The 19,317-nt window shown below is 37.8% G+C and overlaps 1 protein-coding gene across 5 annotated transcripts in view; it reads left to right on the top strand.

Annotated features, from left to right (window-relative positions):
- Nucleotides 1-97: 97 nt before the first annotated feature.
- Nucleotides 98-19,317, top strand: part of LOC128704247 (vacuolar protein sorting-associated protein 35-like) — a 41,204-nt gene continuing 21,984 nt past the window's right edge. The window contains exons 1-4 of one of the 5 annotated variants that reach the window (XM_070081382.1): nt 98-115; nt 5,237-5,287; nt 17,483-17,688; nt 18,329-18,452. In XM_070081382.1, the coding sequence (XP_069937483.1) occupies nt 5,286-5,287; nt 17,483-17,688; nt 18,329-18,452 (332 nt within the window). In that variant the 5' untranslated portion in view covers nt 98-115; nt 5,237-5,285. Of the gene's footprint in view, nt 116-749; nt 853-5,234; nt 5,292-17,482; nt 17,689-18,328; nt 18,453-19,317 lie in introns of those variants that run through there. The other 4 variants (XM_070081380.1, XM_070081384.1, XM_070081381.1 and 1 more) reach the window with 4 other exon arrangements.

Below are 19,317 nucleotides of genomic sequence, written 5' to 3'. Positions count from 1 at the left end.
CTACAAGTACATGTACAAGGTATACAGGCGGGCTAGGGGTCGGCCTAAGATTGGTTGGAGGGAGGGGGTAAAGGAGGTTTTGTGAGGGAAGGGTTTTGACTTCCAGCAAGCATAAGTGAGCGTGTTAGATAGGAGTAAATGGAGGCAAATGGTTTTTAGGACTTGACGTGCTGTTGGAGTGTGAGCAAAGTAACATTTATGAAGGGATTCAGGGAAACCGGCAGGCCGGACTTGAGTCCTGGAGATGGGAAGTACAGTGCCTGCACTCTGAAGGAGGGGTGTTAATGTTGCAGTTTAAAAACTGTAGTGTAAAGCACCCTTCTGGCAAGACAGTGATGGAGTGAATGAAGATGAAAGTTTTTCTTTTTCGGGCCACCCTGCCTTGGTGGGAGACGGCCGATGTGGTAATAAAAATATTATTATTATTATTATTATTATTATTATTATTATTATTATTATTATTATTATTATTATTATTATTATTATTTATTATTATTATATAGTAACAAAATACATTTTTAACATTTATCTTGGTCAAATGGAAAAAAAAATATTTAAATAATGAAATACTACAATAACCCCTATGGAAGTAAATCACTTTGACTGTCTTGGGTTATCCTAGTTAATTTACACATATATTACTAGGCATGATAACTGTTCTTACGTGTACCTGTACCCAAATAAACTTGCTTACTGACTCAGATAACTGAGTAAGTTTAAGTAAATAAGTTAGAAAGCAAGTGTATATAGATAAACTTAAGACAAGTTGCAGGAGTTCGAACAGTTCATCAGGTGATTGTAAACACAGTGGCCGTCACCGCCTCCTTCTCTTATTTACTGATAAAAAAAAAGGTTTAGTACTCTTGCTTTAAGATAAGTGTGTGTTGTCCACAACCTTTCATCACACTAATGTAATACATACATAGGCTTTGTTTTTTTTGTATTATATTAACCGAGGGTTAATACTCGTAGAGGAGGTCAGGGAGGCAATATGGTTTAATGTTGTTTACTCTTGGAAATTAACCAGAAAAGCAAGAAATATTGTCTGGGATGACCTGGGACTGTTTATTACTTGTGTGTTAAGACTAACATATAACGAACTGTGAGATCTGTGTGGTGTGTTCAACAACCATTAATATTGTCACACCTGGCAGGTTTTGGGAACTTTAAAAAAGAAATAATAAAAGCAGTGTGCTAAATTTAATAATTTCGAGCTTTTTTTGGAACTCGTGTGTGCTACCAGTTTACTAATGTGCTTTCTATTTACGAAAATTTACCAGGACTTTTTGAAAATATGGGGTGGAGTTTACGACTAATGCTTGATGAAGCTCGTACATTACTTTATACTCAAGGATTAGTTTACATTTTACAAATACAGAACTTATGTACGCCAACAAATAATTTGGTATTTTGGAAATTCTTATTTTTACGTTTTACAATACGTAATTTACGTACACCGCCGAATAATTATTTCATGTGGAAATTGTTATTTTGGGCAATGACAAAAAAAAGTATATTTTGGTTGCACATCTTAAGAAAAACTGTGATTAGTACTGAATTGTGTCAAAGGCATTTTCAGATACAAACACTCATATTTACCAATGGCAGAGTAAGGTTAATTATAATGATTTATTTCTCTGAGCCATCCAAATAATACAGATACAGTAGTAGGCACAAGAAATTCACTGTTAATTTAAGCAAATAAGCTTATTTAGGTACAAATACACATAAGTACAATTACCATGCACAATGTAAATTACCTAGGATAACCCAAAAAAAGTTAAGTTACTGCAGGTTATTTTGGCTTGGATTTGGTGGTTTTCATCAGCTACGTAATGATTTTTACTAGTTGAATGAGAAAATAATATCTCGGATGTACACTCAAATTAATACAGTATAGTAAAATTCAAACCCAGTGGAAATAAGTCATTTTGACTTTTTGGGGGATATCCTAGGTAACTTACACATATGCTGCTATGTATGACAATTTATGTAACTGTATTTATGTATACCTGTACCTGAATAAACTTACTTAACTATAATTAATAACTGAAATCTGCCAAGGAGCAGTTGTCTATTATTATTGCCAAATACACTAGGATTTGCTAGTTTAAATATGTAAAAATCTGTTTTGTTACTCAGGGATGAGATGATACCCAATTTTTTGCTAATTCCAGTACTCAGTTTTAGAAGGGGGATTACCAACAGACCCCTGGCAGTCTTCAAGCTGGCACTGGACAAGCACCTAAAGTCAGTTCCTGATCAGCCGGGCTGTGGCTCGTACGTTGGTTTGCGTGCAGCCAGCAGCAACAGCCTGGTTGATCAGGCGCTGATCCACCAGGAGGCCTGGTCACAGACCGGGCCGCGGAGGCGTTGACCCCCGAAACTCTCTCCAGGTAAACTCCAGGTAATACTGATACCATAAAAATTAGCTGATGGCGAAATAAACCCAGTGAGGAGCAGGTGTGTGGTGGGCACAATAAGGGAACACTAAATCAACTTTCGTGGCTCCAGACTATTCAACATCTTACCAGAGGATATCAGAAGCATGGCTGGAACAAGTGTAGAAGCCTTCAAGAGGAAACTGGACCAGTATCCTCACCAGGTGCCATATCAACCAAGCTGTGATGGATGTATGGGGCAGCAGGCTACCAGCAGCAACAGCCTGATTGATCAGGCAAGCACCACACAAGCCTGACCCGTGGCCAGGCTCCGAGAGTAGTGAGACTCTTTGAAACACATCAAAGGGAAAGGCTGGTATCAATATCATTAAAATTAGCAGACACCCATCTATACCGATACTGACACTTCAGCACATTGCTAATAAGTATGCAAGTAAGTTTATTAGATACAAATACCCATAAATACAGTTACATAAATTGTCATACATAGTACCACATGTGTAAATTACCTATGATAACCCAAAAAAGTCAAAGTGACTTATTTCCATCATCAGAGCTCATGTGCTTATCTCAATTTGCAGTGTCTCTGTGCTAGAATTGAAGTACTCTGTTGCCCTGGCATTGTGGTCAGGATGGTGGTATGCAGTGCTCATGGCCAAAAGGGCCTGAATTTGGACAAGATGTATGGGCAAATCTCCTTATGCCTATTGCTGCTCTTCACCTAACAGCAAATAGGTACCTGAGTATTAGTCAACTGTTATGGGTTAAAACAAGGGAAAATAGTGCCATTGATGACACTTTTCAAATCACTTATGCTCTCTCATTTAGAATATTGTTCAGTGTTGATAGCCCCATTCAGGGCAGGAGAGAGATCTGAGCTGGAACAGATAAGGATCATTTGCAGCCTGTGTAGAGCTAATAAAGCATTTAAATTACTGGGAATGCCCTAAGTATGTGCTCACTAGAGTAGAGGAGAGAGAGAGATACTGTACATAATAATATATACCTGGAGAGTACTTAAGGGCCTGGTCCCAAATCTGCATACTGCTGTAATAACATACTGGAGTGAGAGAGATGGGAAGAAGTGCAAAATAAACCCAGTGAAAAGCAGGGGCACCATGGACACAATAAGAGAACTTTGTATCAACATCTGTGGCCCCAGACTATACATCTTACCAGAAGATATCAGAAACACTACTAGGAGAAGTGTGGAAGCATTCAAGAGGAAACTGGACAAGTATTTTCTCCAGGTGCCAGATCAACCAGGCTGTGATGGATATGTGGGCCAATGGGCTGCCAGCAGCAGCAGCCTGGTTGACCAGGCAAGCAGCAGATGAGCCTGACCCTATGCTGGGTATATCAAAGGTCAATCCTGGAGAAGGATGCCAATGAAATATGCTATAAAGTAGCTATTGCCTGCCTTTTTTTTTTTTTTTTTTTTTTTTTTGCCTTTATTAAGGTTAATAACCTCATTAATCTGTATAACCCAAGAAAGCTAAACAGTGTAACTTATTTCCATTGGGGTCTTTTTTAGATTCCTGGCATGTAACCCACAATAGCTGATTATAACTAGGTACAGTACGAAATATATCTGTTTATGAATGGTTCAGAGAACCAACAAGTTGATAAATTAGACACATGTGCAACACTTGGGTATCTTTAATGAGGAAACATTTTGCCATACAATGGCTTCATCAGTCCATACAAAGGAGAATAGTGAAGAATAGGAGGAGTTTTGAGGTAATCAGTCCCTCAGCCTTGAGTCGACTGAGGGACTGATTGCCTCAAAACTCCTCCTGTTCTTCACTATTCTCCTCTGTATGGACTGATGAAGCCACTGTGTGGCAAAATGTTTCCTCATTAAAGGTGCCCAGGTGTTTGCACTTGTGTCTAATTTATCAACATAGTACTATCTGTTTACTTCTGAGTAATGGGCATCAGGTGTTTGGAGATTTGCCCATGTCTTGCACCTTGACCAGGGTTCAACTTCGGTACTTAATTATGAATTAAAAAATACTAGCTACCACTGTGCTATAAGGCACCCTGAAAAAAATATTTTGTAAGAGTGCTACAATACAGGAATGCTTGCACAAGACTGGTGTGCATCTGTCTATGGTATTTTAATGTTAAAAAGGAAATCTTATGGTCAAACTGACTCAAGAAATCATAATGACACAATTGCAAACAAACCACAGTACAGGCGGGGACTGAACTCGCGGTGAGTCGTAAAACTCCAGACCGAAGTATTAGCACTGGGCCAGCTGGCTACAGTAAGATTCATCTAACTAGGTATATTTATATACCATAGGAAGGTTAGCATAGACACCACTGTGACCACAAATGCAAGCTTTTACAGATGAATCTCTCGCTAGCGTGGCCGTGATGAACTCTAGCTCAAGTCCCTTCAAAGCCGTCATCATGACTCAAATCATAATGAGATGATTGATGACAGCTTTGAGGGGACTTGAGCTAGAGTTTGTCATAGCCACACTGGCGGGAGATTCATCTGTAAAATCTTGTATTTGTTGGTCACAGTGGTGTCTTTGCTAACCTTCCTGTGGTGTATAAATATACTACCTAGTTGGATGAATCTTATTGTAGCCAGTTGGCCCAGTGTCGGTCTGAAGTTTTACGACTCACAGCAAGTGCAGTCCCCGCCCGTACTGTGGTTTTAATGCTTAAACTCATACAGAAGCTAAAAAAAAAAATTATTCATACAGCTTTGTATCCACCCTGTTCATTGTCTTTATCAATTTACTTAAACATGGATTTGTTTAAATGTTTATAGGTTCTTGATATTTATGAAACAATAATGTATGTTCTTTGTGTTTAAGAAGGTTTGGTGGCTGTATTCAGGAGCAGTTTTGTGCAAGTCTTCACTAAATGTAAGTAAGTAGGGTTGTTACAGGTGACGCTTGCCACTGCCATCTTCGTCCCCTTCAAATTAATATTACTCTCCCAAATATATCTTTGACCATGAAAATAACTGCCATAGGTATACTTTCTTTGATGTGGCATAATATCTATAAATTTTGCAATAATTTTAAATTTAGGGTACCTATTAATAATTGCAATATATTTATTTCTTAGTTTAAGGTTTTGTAGTTTGGTGATTTTCTACTAGAGATATGGTAGCTATTTTAATACTGTATTAGCTACTGCATATATGGTATATAATGCAATATTTTTATATAGGCTACACCTCAGCCCCTACCCTTTCCCAAACCAGTGAAATTGTACCCCTCACTTTGACAGGTTAAAATGCCCATTAAATTATAACTAGTATATTTTTTGTTTCTACTTTGCAGTTATTTGATCATTTGTGTATCAAATTACATGTCAGCTAAGTTTAATAATATCTCATTACTTTTGAGCCAGAATCAGTAAAAATGGTTTAATAAATGTATTTTCATCCTCATCCTCTTGTTAATTTCTTTATATATTGTACTTAAAGTGTAAAATTTGCATAATACAGATACTGTTCATGAATGGTAATAATCCAAAGACAGTGTTCTTTTTACAGTATCTTGCAATATTGCAGAGTAGTCTTTTTATAACTGCTATTTTTATCCCAATCCTCTCCTAATATATTAGAATTGACATGTTATACCTGCTGTTTCTATATTGTCTCCCAGTACAGTATATATTTTACAGAGTCAATCTGTTATAGCAGCTACTTTTATATTAAGTTTTTAAAATATATTAGAGAGTAGACCTGTTATATCTGCTGTTTGTTTCTCAAGTCTCTCCTCATGCCTTAAAGTGTACCTGTTATGACAACAGGTCTTCAGATACAGGTATATCATATAGTAGACCTGTTAAAACTACTGTTTCTATCTGAAGGTTTCCACATAAACCACATGTAAACAGGAACACATTAGATTAATTGGTCTGTATATTTTTGTCCCCTTCTCTGATCCTCTTCAGCATCTACTGAAAAGGATCATAGAAGGGGATTGAAATATACAGACCAATTAATCTTCTGTGTTTCTGTCTCTATATGGGTTATTATTAATCACTGACACATATTCATTACACTTTAGTTATCCAAAGAATAACATGATAAATAATCGTTAAAAAGTATGTATATGTGTGTATAACAGCATGAGATCTCTATAAGAGGCATAACTACTTCCTTTCTGATTCCCAGTCACCTCATAGCTTTATGTTCTCATTTTATCGATGGTATACAGTCCTGATAAGTTGATGAATAAGGTACAGTAAAGGTACCCAGATGTTGTACATGTGTCTTTTTCAACAATTTTATGTTATATCCTGTAGTTTTTGTGTGTTAGGTATTCTGCTTCATGCTTTAGACACAGACAGGTGTTCTAGAGTGAAAGTAGTTTGCTTTTAGTAATGTTCAGGAAGTCCACCCAGAGATACATCATGCATGTTCATATATTTTATCTAAATTATTTTTATATTCATGGGATAGTGCTAAACTCATAAGGGTCATACAGCACCAGGAAATGGGAAGTAATCGGGCATATCGAAGGAAAGTGAGAGTAACTCCAATTTCTTAGATCAATAAACCTTCTGCAGTATCAAGGTCACCCCTTTTTCTCTTAAATCAATAAACCCTGTGTTGGTCATTCAGCATAAGGAGTGGTAAAGGCTCAGTTCTATCCACTAATGGTCAGATAGCTATGCAGCTTAGCTAAACAAGTTGAGCTCTTGCAGGACCCAGCCAATGCCCTTTTATTTAGTTTTGTATATTTTTCACTTATTTTATTTATAATATATTGAAGGCCCAGTTTAAGAACTAAGCTGTAGCTAAGCCTACGAACACATTTAGTGTAGTTAATTCCCAGACTAATTGGGTTCAGAGCACTGTTGTAACACAAAGTCCATATTAGCAGATGCATTTGTTGACATCTCATGATTTGACCAAGAGAGTATAGATGCAGGTTAAATAGTATAAGCATTATTTCAATCAGGTTCAATTATAGGCTTGTATTTGTTGGACTCTATAATATATCATTAAAAGTCTGACAGATGAAAATGTCTGGAATTTTTAGTGTAAATTCAGCCCTCATTATATGCTTAATAATACTACAAATTTAAAGGCATACTGATAAAATTATTGTACTGTACTAGGAAATTTTTTACATAAATATGAAAGGTAAGTTTGAGTTTACATTGAGTGTGGTGGTGGAAAGAACTTTTATAAGTGACATAAGATATATGAAAGACAAGTGAGGCCAACATGAAGAGATGACTGACTTTGAAAGATGAAGAATTGTATATTCATACCACAAAGAAACAAAGAAAAAATTAGATACCACTTCAGTGATTTGCAAACATAGTGCCAGCACCTAGTCTTTCTTAATTATGCTTAGAAATGTGAAAGTTAACAGCAATGAGTTGAATTTATTGTAGGTATTACTTTATTTTCCCATCAGGAACTTTTCATAAAACTCAATATAGTGGCAGTGGCATTTATAGGATGTTCCAATGTCTATTTTTATTTGACTGGTTGTTCTTGTAATTATATCCCCCTCTGAGTTATATTCGTGTCTTTGTATTTCAAGTACGTATTTGTTTTAATGCATACAAGTAAATGTAAAGTGTAAGTTAACTTCTGAGCAAAATGTTGAAGAGGCAGGTGTTTGTATGCTATATCTCCGTGATGGAACTGAATTGAGTACGTATTTAATTGATGACTAGATGAGACAGTGTTATGCAGAAGTGAAAAAAAATACATATAGTTTATCAAGTTTAAGAGTTACAGTAGGATAGCTACTGACTTTTTTTTTTTTAAATAAGAGGAAAGTTGAGTGTAAATGTTTCATTTATACTCATTCATAGTAATAGATGACAAGTTGGAGACGGTGGGAGAAATATATATATATATATATATATATACATACATATACATATATATATATATATATATATATATATATATATATATATATATATATATATATATATATATATATATACATATACATATATACAGTGGACCCCCGGTTAACGATTTTAATCCGTGCAAGAGGGATAATTGTTATGCGAAATAATCGTTATGCGAATGAATTTTCCCCATAAGAAATAATGGAAATAAAATTAATCCGTGCAAGACGCCCAAAAGTATGAAAAAAAATTTTTTTTACCACATGAAATGTTAATTTTAATACACACAAACTGAAAAAGGCATGCACAATTACATGACACTTACTTTTATTGAAGATCTGGTGATGATTGATGGGATGGGAGGAGGGGAGAGCATTATCTTCTTACTGTTTAGAAGGGGAATCCCCTTCCATTACGACTTGAGGTAGCAAGTCCTTTTCCGGGGTTACTTCCCTTCTTCTTTTAATGCCACTAGGACCAGCTTGAGAGTCACTGGACCTCTGTCGCACAACAAATCTGTCCATAGAGCTCTGTACCTCCCGTTCCTTTACGATTTGTCTAAAATGGGCCACAACATTGTCATTGAAATAGTCACCAGCACGGCTTGCAACAGCTGTGTCAGGGTGATTTTCATCTATAAAGGTTTGCAGTTCAACCCACTGTGCACACATTTCCTTAATCTTTGAAGTAGGCACAATGGATTCCACAACTGGCATAGGCTTCTCAGGGTTAGCCCCAAACCCTTCAAAATCTTTCTTAATTTCCATACTAATTCTCACCCTTTTTACCACAGGGTTGGCACTAGAAGCTTTCTTGGGGCCCATGGTCACTTATTTTCCAGAAACAGCACCGAAAACACTGTAATAATACGAAATATTCCGAGTGTATGCTTGGATGTTACCGCGGAGGCTGGCTGGTAAACAATGGGACGGGCGGCACATGTGAGGGCACATTGGACGCGTCTCGGACGAAAATCGGTGAGCGGGTTTTTAATCGGTATGCGCGGCAAAAATTTTGCGATAAAAGTAATCGGTATGCGGAAAAATCGCTATGTGATGCCATCGTTATGCGGGGGTCCACTGTACATAGGGTGTGCAAAAGAAGAAAATTAAAGGTGAATACAGGAAAGAGTAAGGTTATGAGGATAACAAAAAGATTAGGTGATGAAAGATTGGATATCAGATTGGAGGGAGAGAGTATGGAGGAGGTGAATGTATTCAGATATTTGGGAGTGGACGTGTCAGCGGATGGGTCTATGAAAGATGAGGTGAATCATAGAATTGATGAGGGGAAAAGAGTGAGTGGTGCACTTAGGAGTCTGTGGAGACAAAGAACTTTGTCCTTGGAGGCAAAGAGGGGAATGTATGAGAGTATAGTTTTACTAACGCTCTTATATGGGTGTGAAGCATGGGTGATGAATGTTGCAGTGAGGAGAAGGCTGGAGGCAGTGGAGATGTCATGTCTGAGAGCAATGTGTGGTGTGAATATAATGCAGAGAATTCGTAGTTTGGAAGTTAGGAGGAGGTGCGGGATTACCAAAACTGTTGTCCAGAGGGCTGAGGAAGGGTTGTTGAGGTGGTTCGGACATGTAGAGAGAATGGAGTGAAACAGAATGACTTCAAGAGTGTATCAGTCTGTAGTGGAAGGAAGGCGGGGTAGGGGTCGGCCTAGGAAAGGTTGGAGAGAGGGGGTAAAGGAGGTTTTGTGTGCGAGGGGCTTGGACTTCCACCAGGCATGCGTGAGCGTGTTTGATAGGAGTGAATGGAGACAAATGGTTTTTAATACTTGACGTGCTGTTGGAGTGTGAGCAAAGTAACATTTATGAAGGGGTTCAGGGAAACCGGCAGGCCGGACTTGAGTCCTGGAGATGGGAAGTGCAGTGCCTGCACTCTGAAGGAGGGGTGTTAATGTTGCAGTTTAAAAACTGTAGTGTAAAGCACCCTTCTGGCAAGACAGTGATGGAGTGAATGATGGTGAAAGTTTTTCTTTTTCGGGCCACCCTGCCTTGGTGGGAATTGGCCAGTGTGATAATAAAAAAAAAAAATGTATGCAATAAGATCACAGTAAACAGGTGATTTCAGAATATGCAAAACAACCACTCTGAAAGAATAGAGAAATTCCAAGCGCTTTCGTGACTACTCACATTATCAAGGAACTATGATAATGTGTGTAGTCACGAAAGCGCTTGGAATTTCTCTATTCTTTCAGAGTGGTCTCCACAGACTCCTAAGTGCACCACTCACTCTTTTTCCCTCATCAATTCTATGATTCACCTCATCTTTCATAGACCCATCCGCTGACACGTCCACTCCCAAATATCTGAATACGTTCACCTCCTCCATACTCTCTCCCTCCAATCTGATATTCAATCTTTCATCACCTAATCTTTTTGTTATCCTCATAACCTTACTCTTTCCTAAATTAAAGGTGAATACAGGAAAGAGTAAGGTTATGAGGATAACAAAAAGATTAGGTGATGAAAGATTGAATATCAGATTGGAGGGAGAGAGTATGGAGGAGGTGAACGTATTCAGATATTTGGGAGTGGACGTGTCAGCGGATGGGTCTATGAAAGATGAGGTGAATCATAGAATTGATGAGGGAAAAAGAGTGAGTGGTGCACTTAGGAGTCTGTGGAGACAAAGAACTTTGTCCTTGGAGGCAAAGAGGGGAATGTATGAGAGTATAGTTTTACCAACGCTCTTATATGGGTGTGAAGCGTGGGTGATGAATGTTGCAGCGAGGAGAAGGCTGGAGGCAGTGGAGATGTCATGTCTGAGGGCAATGTGTGGTGTGAATATAATGCAGAGAATTCGTAGTTTGGAAGTTAGGAGGAGGTGCGGGATTACCAAAACTGTTGTCCAGAGGGCTGAGGAAGGGTTGTTGAGGTGGTTCGGACATGTAGAGAGAATGGAGCGAAACAGAATGACTTCAAGAGTGTATCAGTCTGTAGTGGAAGGAAGGCGGGGTAGGGGTCGGCCTAGGAAGGGTTGGAGGGAGGGGGTAAAGGAGGTTTTGTGTGCGAGGGGCTTGGACTTCCAGCAGGCATGCGTGAGCGTGTTTGATAGGAGTGAATGGAGACAAATGGTTTTTAATACTTGACGTGCTGTTGGAGTGTGAGCAAAGTAACATTTATGAAGGGATTCAGGGAAACCGGCAGGCCGGACTTGAGTCCTGGAGATGGGAAGTACAGTGCCTGCACTCTGAAGGAGGGGTGTTAATGTTGCAGTTTAAAAACTGTAGTGTAAAGCACCCTTCTGGCAAGACAGTGATGGAGTGAATGATGGTGAAAGTTTTTCTTTTTCGGGCCACCCTGCCTTGGTGGGAATCGGCCGGTGTGATAATATAATAAAAAATGTATATATATATATGTATATATATATATGTATATATGTATATATATATATGTATATATATGTATATATGTATACATATATATGTATATATATATGTATATATGTATATATATATATATATATGTATATATATGTATATATATATATATATATATATATATATATATATATATATATATATATACAGTGGACCCCCGCATAACGATGGCATCACATAGCGATTTTTCCGCATACCGCTTACTTTTATCGCAAAATTTTTGCCGCGCATACCGATTAAAAACCCGCTCACCGATTTTCGTCCGAGACGCGTCCAATGTGCCCTCAGCCAGCCTCACATGTGCCGCCCGTCCCATTGTTTACCAGCCAGCCTCCGCGGTAACATCCAAGCATACACTCGGAATATTTCGTATTATTACAGTGTTTTCGGTGCTGTTTCTGGAAAATAAGTGACCATGGGCCCCAAGAAAGCTTCTAGTGCCAACCCTGTGGTAAAAAGGGTGAGAATTAGTATGGAAATTAAGAAAGATTTTGAAGGGTTTGGGGCTAACCCTGAGAAGCCTATGCCAGTTGTGGAATCCATTGTGCCTACTTCAAAGATTAAGGAAATGTGTGCACAGTGGGTTGAATTGCAAACCTTTATGGATGAAAATCACCCTGACACAGCTGTTGCAAGCCGTGCTGGTGACTATTTCAATGACAATGTTGTGGCCCATTTTAGACAAATCGTAAAGGAACGGGAGGTACAGAGCTCTATGGACAGATTTGTTGTGCGACAGAGGTCCAGTGACTCTCAAGCTGGTCCTAGTGGCATTAAAAGAAGAAGGGAAGTAACCCCGGAAAAGGACTTGCTACCTCAAGTCGTAATGGAAGGGGATTCCCCTTCTAAACAGTAAGAAGATAATGCTCTCCCCTCCTCCCATCCCATCAATCATCACCAGATCTTCAATAAAAGTAAGTGTCATGTAAGTGTGCATGCCTTTTTCAGTTTGTGTGTATTAAAATTAATATTTCATGTGGTAAAAAAATTTTTTTTTCATACTTTTGGGTGTCTTGCACGGATTAATTTTATTTCCATTATTTCTTATGGGGAAAATTCATTCACATAACGATTATTTCGCATAACAATTACCCCTCTTGCACGGATTAAAATCGTTAACCGGGGGTCCACTGTATATATATATATATATATATATATATATATATATATATATATATATATGTGTCGTGCCGAATATGTAAAACTGGTCAATTAGCAAGAACTCATTTAAAATTATGTCCTTTCTGAAATTTTCTCTTATACGTTTAAAGATATATTTTTTTCATTAACGTTAATGTAAAAATTTTTAATTTTGCACCAAAAGAATCTTAGAAAACTTACCTAACCTTATTATAACAAGAACAATTTATTTTAGCCTAACCCAACTGAATATAATTTAGATTTGTTTACGGTAATTTAAAACTAAACAAATACAGTGAAATATATTTTTTTCGTAAGGTTCAGAATGATTTTGGCGAAATTATTGCATACATAAATTTTCACTTGTCCTATATGGCAAGATGAGCGTTGCTATTTAAGCCAAGATCGCAAGTTCTGCCTATTCGGCACGACATATATATATATATATATATATATATATATATATATATATATATATATATATATATATATATATATATCTATATATATATATTTTTTTTTTTTTTTTTTTTTTTTTCAACAAGTCGGCCGTCTCCCACCGAGGCAGGGTGACCCAAAAAAAAAAAGAAAGAAAATCCCCAAAAAGAAAATACTTTCATCATCATTCAACACTTTCACCACACTCACACATTATCACTGCTTTTGCAGAGGTGCTCAGAATACAACAGTTTAGAAGCATATACGTATAGAGATACACAACATATCCCTCCAAACTGCCAATATCCCAAACCCCTCCTTTAAAGTGCAGGCATTGTACTTCCCATTTCCAGGACTCAAGTCCGACTATATGAAAATAACCGGTTTCCCTGAATCCCTTCACTAAATATTACCCTGCTCACACTCCAACAGATCGTCAGGTCCCAAGTATCATTCGTCTCCATTCACTCCTATCTAACACGCTCATGCACGCTTGCTGGAAGTCCAAGCCCCTCGCCCACAAAACCTCCTTTACCCCCTCTTTCCAACCCTTTCGAGGACGACCCCTACCCCTCTTTCCTTCCCCTATAGATTTATATGCTTTCCATGTCAATCTACTTTGATCCATTCTCTCTAAATGACCAAACCACCTCAACAACCCCTCTTCTGCCCTCTGACTAATGCTTTTATTAACTCCACACCTTCTCCTAATTTCCACACTCCGAATTTTCTGCATAATATTTACACCACACATTGCCCTTAGACAGGACATCTCCACTGCCTCCAACCGTCTCCTCGCTGCTGCATTTACCACCCAAGCTTCACATCCATATAAGAGTGTTGGTACTACTATACTTTCATACATTCCCTTCTTTGCCTCTATAGATAACGTTTTTTGACTCCACATATACCTCAACGCACCACTCACCTTTTTTCCCTCATCAATTCTATGATTAACCTCATCCTTCATAAATCCATCCGCTGACACGTCAACTCCCAAGTATCTGAAAACATTCACTTCTTCCATACTCCTCCTCCCCAATTTGATATCCAATTTTTCTTTATCTAAATCATTTGATACCCTCATCACCTTACTCTTTTCTATGTTCACTTTCAACTTTCTACCTTTACACACATTCTCAAACTCATCCACTAACCTTTGTAATTTTTCTTTAGAATCTCCCATAAGCACAGTATCATCAGCAAAAAGTAACTGTGTCAATTCCCATTTTGAATTTGATTCCCCATAATTTAATCCCACCCCTCTCCCGAACACCCTAGCATTTACTTCTTTTACAACCCCATCTATAAATATATTAAACAACCATGGTGACATTACACATCCCTGTCTAAGACCTACTTTTACTGGGAAGTATTCTCCCTCTCTTCTACACACCCTAACCTGAGCCTCACTATCCTCATAAAAGCTCTTTACAGCATTTAGTAACTTACCACCTATTCCATATACTTGCAACATCTGCCACATTGCTCCTCTATCCACTCTATCATATGCCTTTTCTAAATCCATAAATGCAATAAAAACTTCCCTACCTTTATCTAAATACTGTTCACATATATGCTTCAATGTAAACACTTGATCTACACATCCCCTACCCACTCTGAAGCCTCCTTGCTCGTCCGCAATTCTACATTCTGTCTTACCTCTAATTCTTTCAATTATAACCCTACCGTATACTTTTCCTGGTATACTCAGTAAACTTATTCCTCTATAATTTTTACAATCTCTTTTGTCCCCTTTCCCTTTATATAAATGGACTATACATGCTCTCCGCCAATCCCTAGGTACCTTCCCCTCTTTCATACATTTATTAAACAAAAGTACCAACAACTCCAACACTATATCCCCCCCTGCTTTTAACATTTCTGTCATGATCCCATCAGTTCCAGCTGCTTTACCCCCTTTCATTCTACGTAATGCCTCACGTACCTCCACCACACTTACATTCCGCTCTTCTTCACTCCTAAAAGATGGTATACCTCCCTGGCCAATGCATGAAATTACCGCCTCCCTTTCTTCCTTAACATTTAAAAGTTCCTCAAAATATTCTCGCCATCTACCTAATACCTCCCTCTCCCCATCTACTAACTCCCCTACTCTGTTTTTAACTGACAAATCCATACTTTCCCTAGGCTTTCTTAACTTGTTTAACTCACTCCAAAATTTTTTCTTATTTTCATTAAAATTTCTTGACAGTGCCTCTCCCACTCTTTCATCTGCTCTCCTTTTGCACTCTCTCACCACTCTCTTCACCTTTCTTTTACTCTCCATATACTCTGCTCTTCTTATAATACTTCTGCTTTGTAAAAACCTCTCGTAAGCTACCTTTTTCTCTTTTATCACACCCTTTACTTCATCATTCCACCAATCACTCCTCTTTCCTCCTGCCCCTACCCTCCTATAACCACAAACTTCTGCCCCACATTCTAATACTGCATTTTTAAAACTATTCCAACCCTCTTCAACCCCCCCACTACTCATCTTTGCACTAGCCCACCTTACTGCCAATAGTCGCTTATATCTCGCCCGAACTTCCTCCTCCCTTAGTTTATACACTTTCACCTCCCTCTTACTTGTTGTTTCCACCTTCCTCTTTTCCCATCTACCTCTTACTCTAACTGTAGCTACAACTAAATATTGATCCGATATATCAGTTGCCCCTCTATAAACATGTACATCCTGGAGCCTACCCATCAACCTTTTATCCACCAATACATAATCTAACAAACTACTTTCATTACGTGCTACATCATACCTTGTATATTTATTTATCCTCTTTTTCATAAAATATGAATTACTTATTACCAAATTTCTTTCTACACATAGCTCAATTAAAGGCTCCCTATTTACATTTACCCCTGGCACCCCAAAATTACCTACTATTCCCTCCATAACATTTTTACCCACTTTAGCATTGAAATCCCCAACCACCATTACTCTCACACTTGATTCAAAACTCCCCACACATTCACTCAACATTTCCCAGAATCTCTCTCTCTCCTCTACACTTCTCTCTTCTCCAGGTGCATACACGCTTACTATAACCCACTTTTCACATACAATCTTTACTTTACTCCACATAATCCTTGAATTTATACATTTGTAGTCCCTCTTTTCCTGCCATAGCTTATCCTTCAACATTATTGCTACTCCTTCTTTAGCTCTAACTCTATTTGAAACCCCTGACCTAATCCCATTTATTCCTCTCCATTGAAACTCTCCCACCCCCTTCAGCTTTGTTTCACTTAAAGCCAGGACATCCAGTTTCTTCTCATTCATAACATCCACAATCATCTCTTTCTTATCATTTGCACAACATCCACGCACATTCAGACTTCCCACTTTGACAATTTTCTTCTTCTTATTCTTTTTAGTAATCTTTACAGGAAAAGGGGTTACTAGCCCATTGTTCCCGGCATGCATACATACATACATACATACATACATATATATCTATATATATATATATATATATATATATATATATATATATATATATATATATATATATATATATATATATTTTTATTATTATCACACCGGCCGATTCCCACCAAGGCAGGGTGGCCCGAAAAAGAAAAACTTTCACCATCATTCACTCCATCACTGTCTTGCCAGAAGGGTGCTTTACACTACAGTTTTTAAACTGCAACATTAACACCCCTCCTTCAGAGTGCAGGCACTGTACTTCCCATCTCCAGGACTCAAGTCCGGCCTGCCGGTTTCCCTGAATCCCTTCATAAATGTTACTTTGCTCACACTCCAACAGCACGTCAAGTATTAAAAACCATTTGTCTCCATTCACTCCTATCAAACACGCTCACGCATGCCTGCTGGAAGTCCAAGCCCCTCGCACACAAAACCTCCTTTACCCCCTCCCTCCAACCCTTCCTAGGCCGACCCCTACCCCGCCTTCCTTCCACTACAGACTGATACACTCTTGAAGTCATTCTGTTTCGCTCCATTCTCTCTACATGTCCGAACCACCTCAACAAAGGGTGAACAAATGTAGCTACAGATACAAGTGCAGTATTGTACATATTTTGAGGTGTGTGGATGTTGTGATTCAATGGGTTTTTAAATCATGATATACACCCATCTGGTGAAACATCTAGGGAGCAATTGCTGGTAAATGTATTTTCTTCTTTAGGTCACTCTGCCTTGGTGAAGAACATAATGTATTTATTGTTATCATGATGCAATGTTAATATGCTGATGTAACTCTGTGCCATAGGGCTGATCAGGCTGACAGCATGGTTTCGCCAATGGATGACCAAGATAAGCTCCTCGACGAAGCAATGGGAGCAGTTCGAGGTCAGGCATTTCAAATGAAACGATGTTTGGATAAAGGTCGATTAATGGATGGACTAAAGCATGCATCAAACATGCTTGGAGAACTGAGGACATCACTTCTTTCTCCTAAAACATATTATGAACTCTGTATCCTTTTGTATTAAAAGTCATTGCACATAAATTGTACAGTATATAATAGTTTCATAATCTCTAGTCTTATCATTCATAGATATTCTTACTTTATCTAGGTAAATAAAGAATAATATTTTGTTTCACTACACAAGTAACCCACACTTAGGAGAAAGTAACTTATGATGACGTTTCAGTCCAAGTCAGACTGAAACATCGTCATAATTTTCTTTCTGCTGTGTGCGGGTTATTTGTGTATTGTTCCAGTCATGGTATTGTGCCTTTTTGTTCATTTTGTTTCAGTATTTGTTTACTTATTAGGTAAGTATTTGTAAATTGCTGCTTCAATATTTAATGTTAAAAAAAATCAGACTGTAAAGCTTGATAAAGAATAATACAGTGCTTACACTCTGAAGGATGGGTAAGGATGTTGCAGCGTAGAGGGTCATTTGAATTATAATGTCCATGTACCTCTGGTAAAACAGCAGTTGAGTGACATACCTCTATGTGTTTTTTCTTTGGTCACTCTACTTTAGTGGGAGAATTCTTATGTGATTGAAAAAGGAGTAATTTATAAAAAAAAGTCACTTATTTGCCATGTTGTCTTTATTGGTTTGGTAATTATTGTGCTCAAGTTTATTTCCTTGACTTGCTTCAGACATGTGCATTTGTGACGAACTACGACACTTGGAAATGTACCTTATTGATGAGTTTCAAAAAGGGCAGCGTGTAGCAGACCTATATGAGCTGGTTCAGTATGCTGGCAATATTGTTCCTAGACTGTAAGTAAGCTTTTAAGACCTATAACTATATCATAATTCTTTATATTTACATTTTGTAATTATGTTATATAGTTTACTGTATTTTTAATACAGAAAAAATGTGTTACTTTCAAAAACAAATCGGTCCAAAACTAGATATATGTATAAAAATTAATGAATTTCAAATGGAGAATAAGCCAAAGGAAAATTCTTACATATGCTAGCTGACAGCATATTGAAATTTAATGCTCCTATTTAGGGAGCGGGCAAGTGAAACATATCGACTTCTTTATTTTTCAACCGATTACGTTCATTTTTGGTGTACTATTAGAAGCTTATATCACATATCCTGTGCTGAAGTTTCAATCATATCGGCCAAAAAGGAAATGAAATATGCAAAATTTACGAAAAATTACATTTGGCAGGGGAGTCCTTCTCAGTGGTACTTGGAAAAGTGGTTTTGACACTTGCTGCTGATAGAACACCTCTAATTCCATCACTGTAAGTGTACCTATTCTAAAATAAACCTTATCTTCATGCTAAAAAAAAATAAGTTTCATAACTTTTTTGACATATTGGAAGATGTCGGTCTTGTTGCCCACATAAATCTAAAAATATTTGGGATAGTTCAGGAAGGTACACTCCACCTTGTAAAGCAATCATTCTCCTATGTTTGTTGTGAAAATCAAGTCAATTCAATCATAAATAAAGATGGATTGCCCCTAAATAGGTAAATAAGTTACTTTCGAGATATAGGCCGAAGCACGCGGCACCCCAGCTGCCCGGGAAATAATTTTTTTCCCTGAAAAATTCGCTTTATTTTACACTTTTTGCGTGACCTACGAGTGTTTATTACAGTTAACCATTGTAAATCCGTTTTCTCTCA

The sequence above is a fragment of the Cherax quadricarinatus genome, unplaced genomic scaffold (assembly GCF_038502225.1).
Source record: "Cherax quadricarinatus isolate ZL_2023a unplaced genomic scaffold, ASM3850222v1 Contig2524, whole genome shotgun sequence".
Lineage (NCBI taxonomy): Eukaryota > Metazoa > Arthropoda > Malacostraca > Decapoda > Parastacidae > Cherax > Cherax quadricarinatus.
Note: the sequence above shows the minus strand (reverse complement) of the source record. Positions and strands in the feature narration are given on the sequence as shown.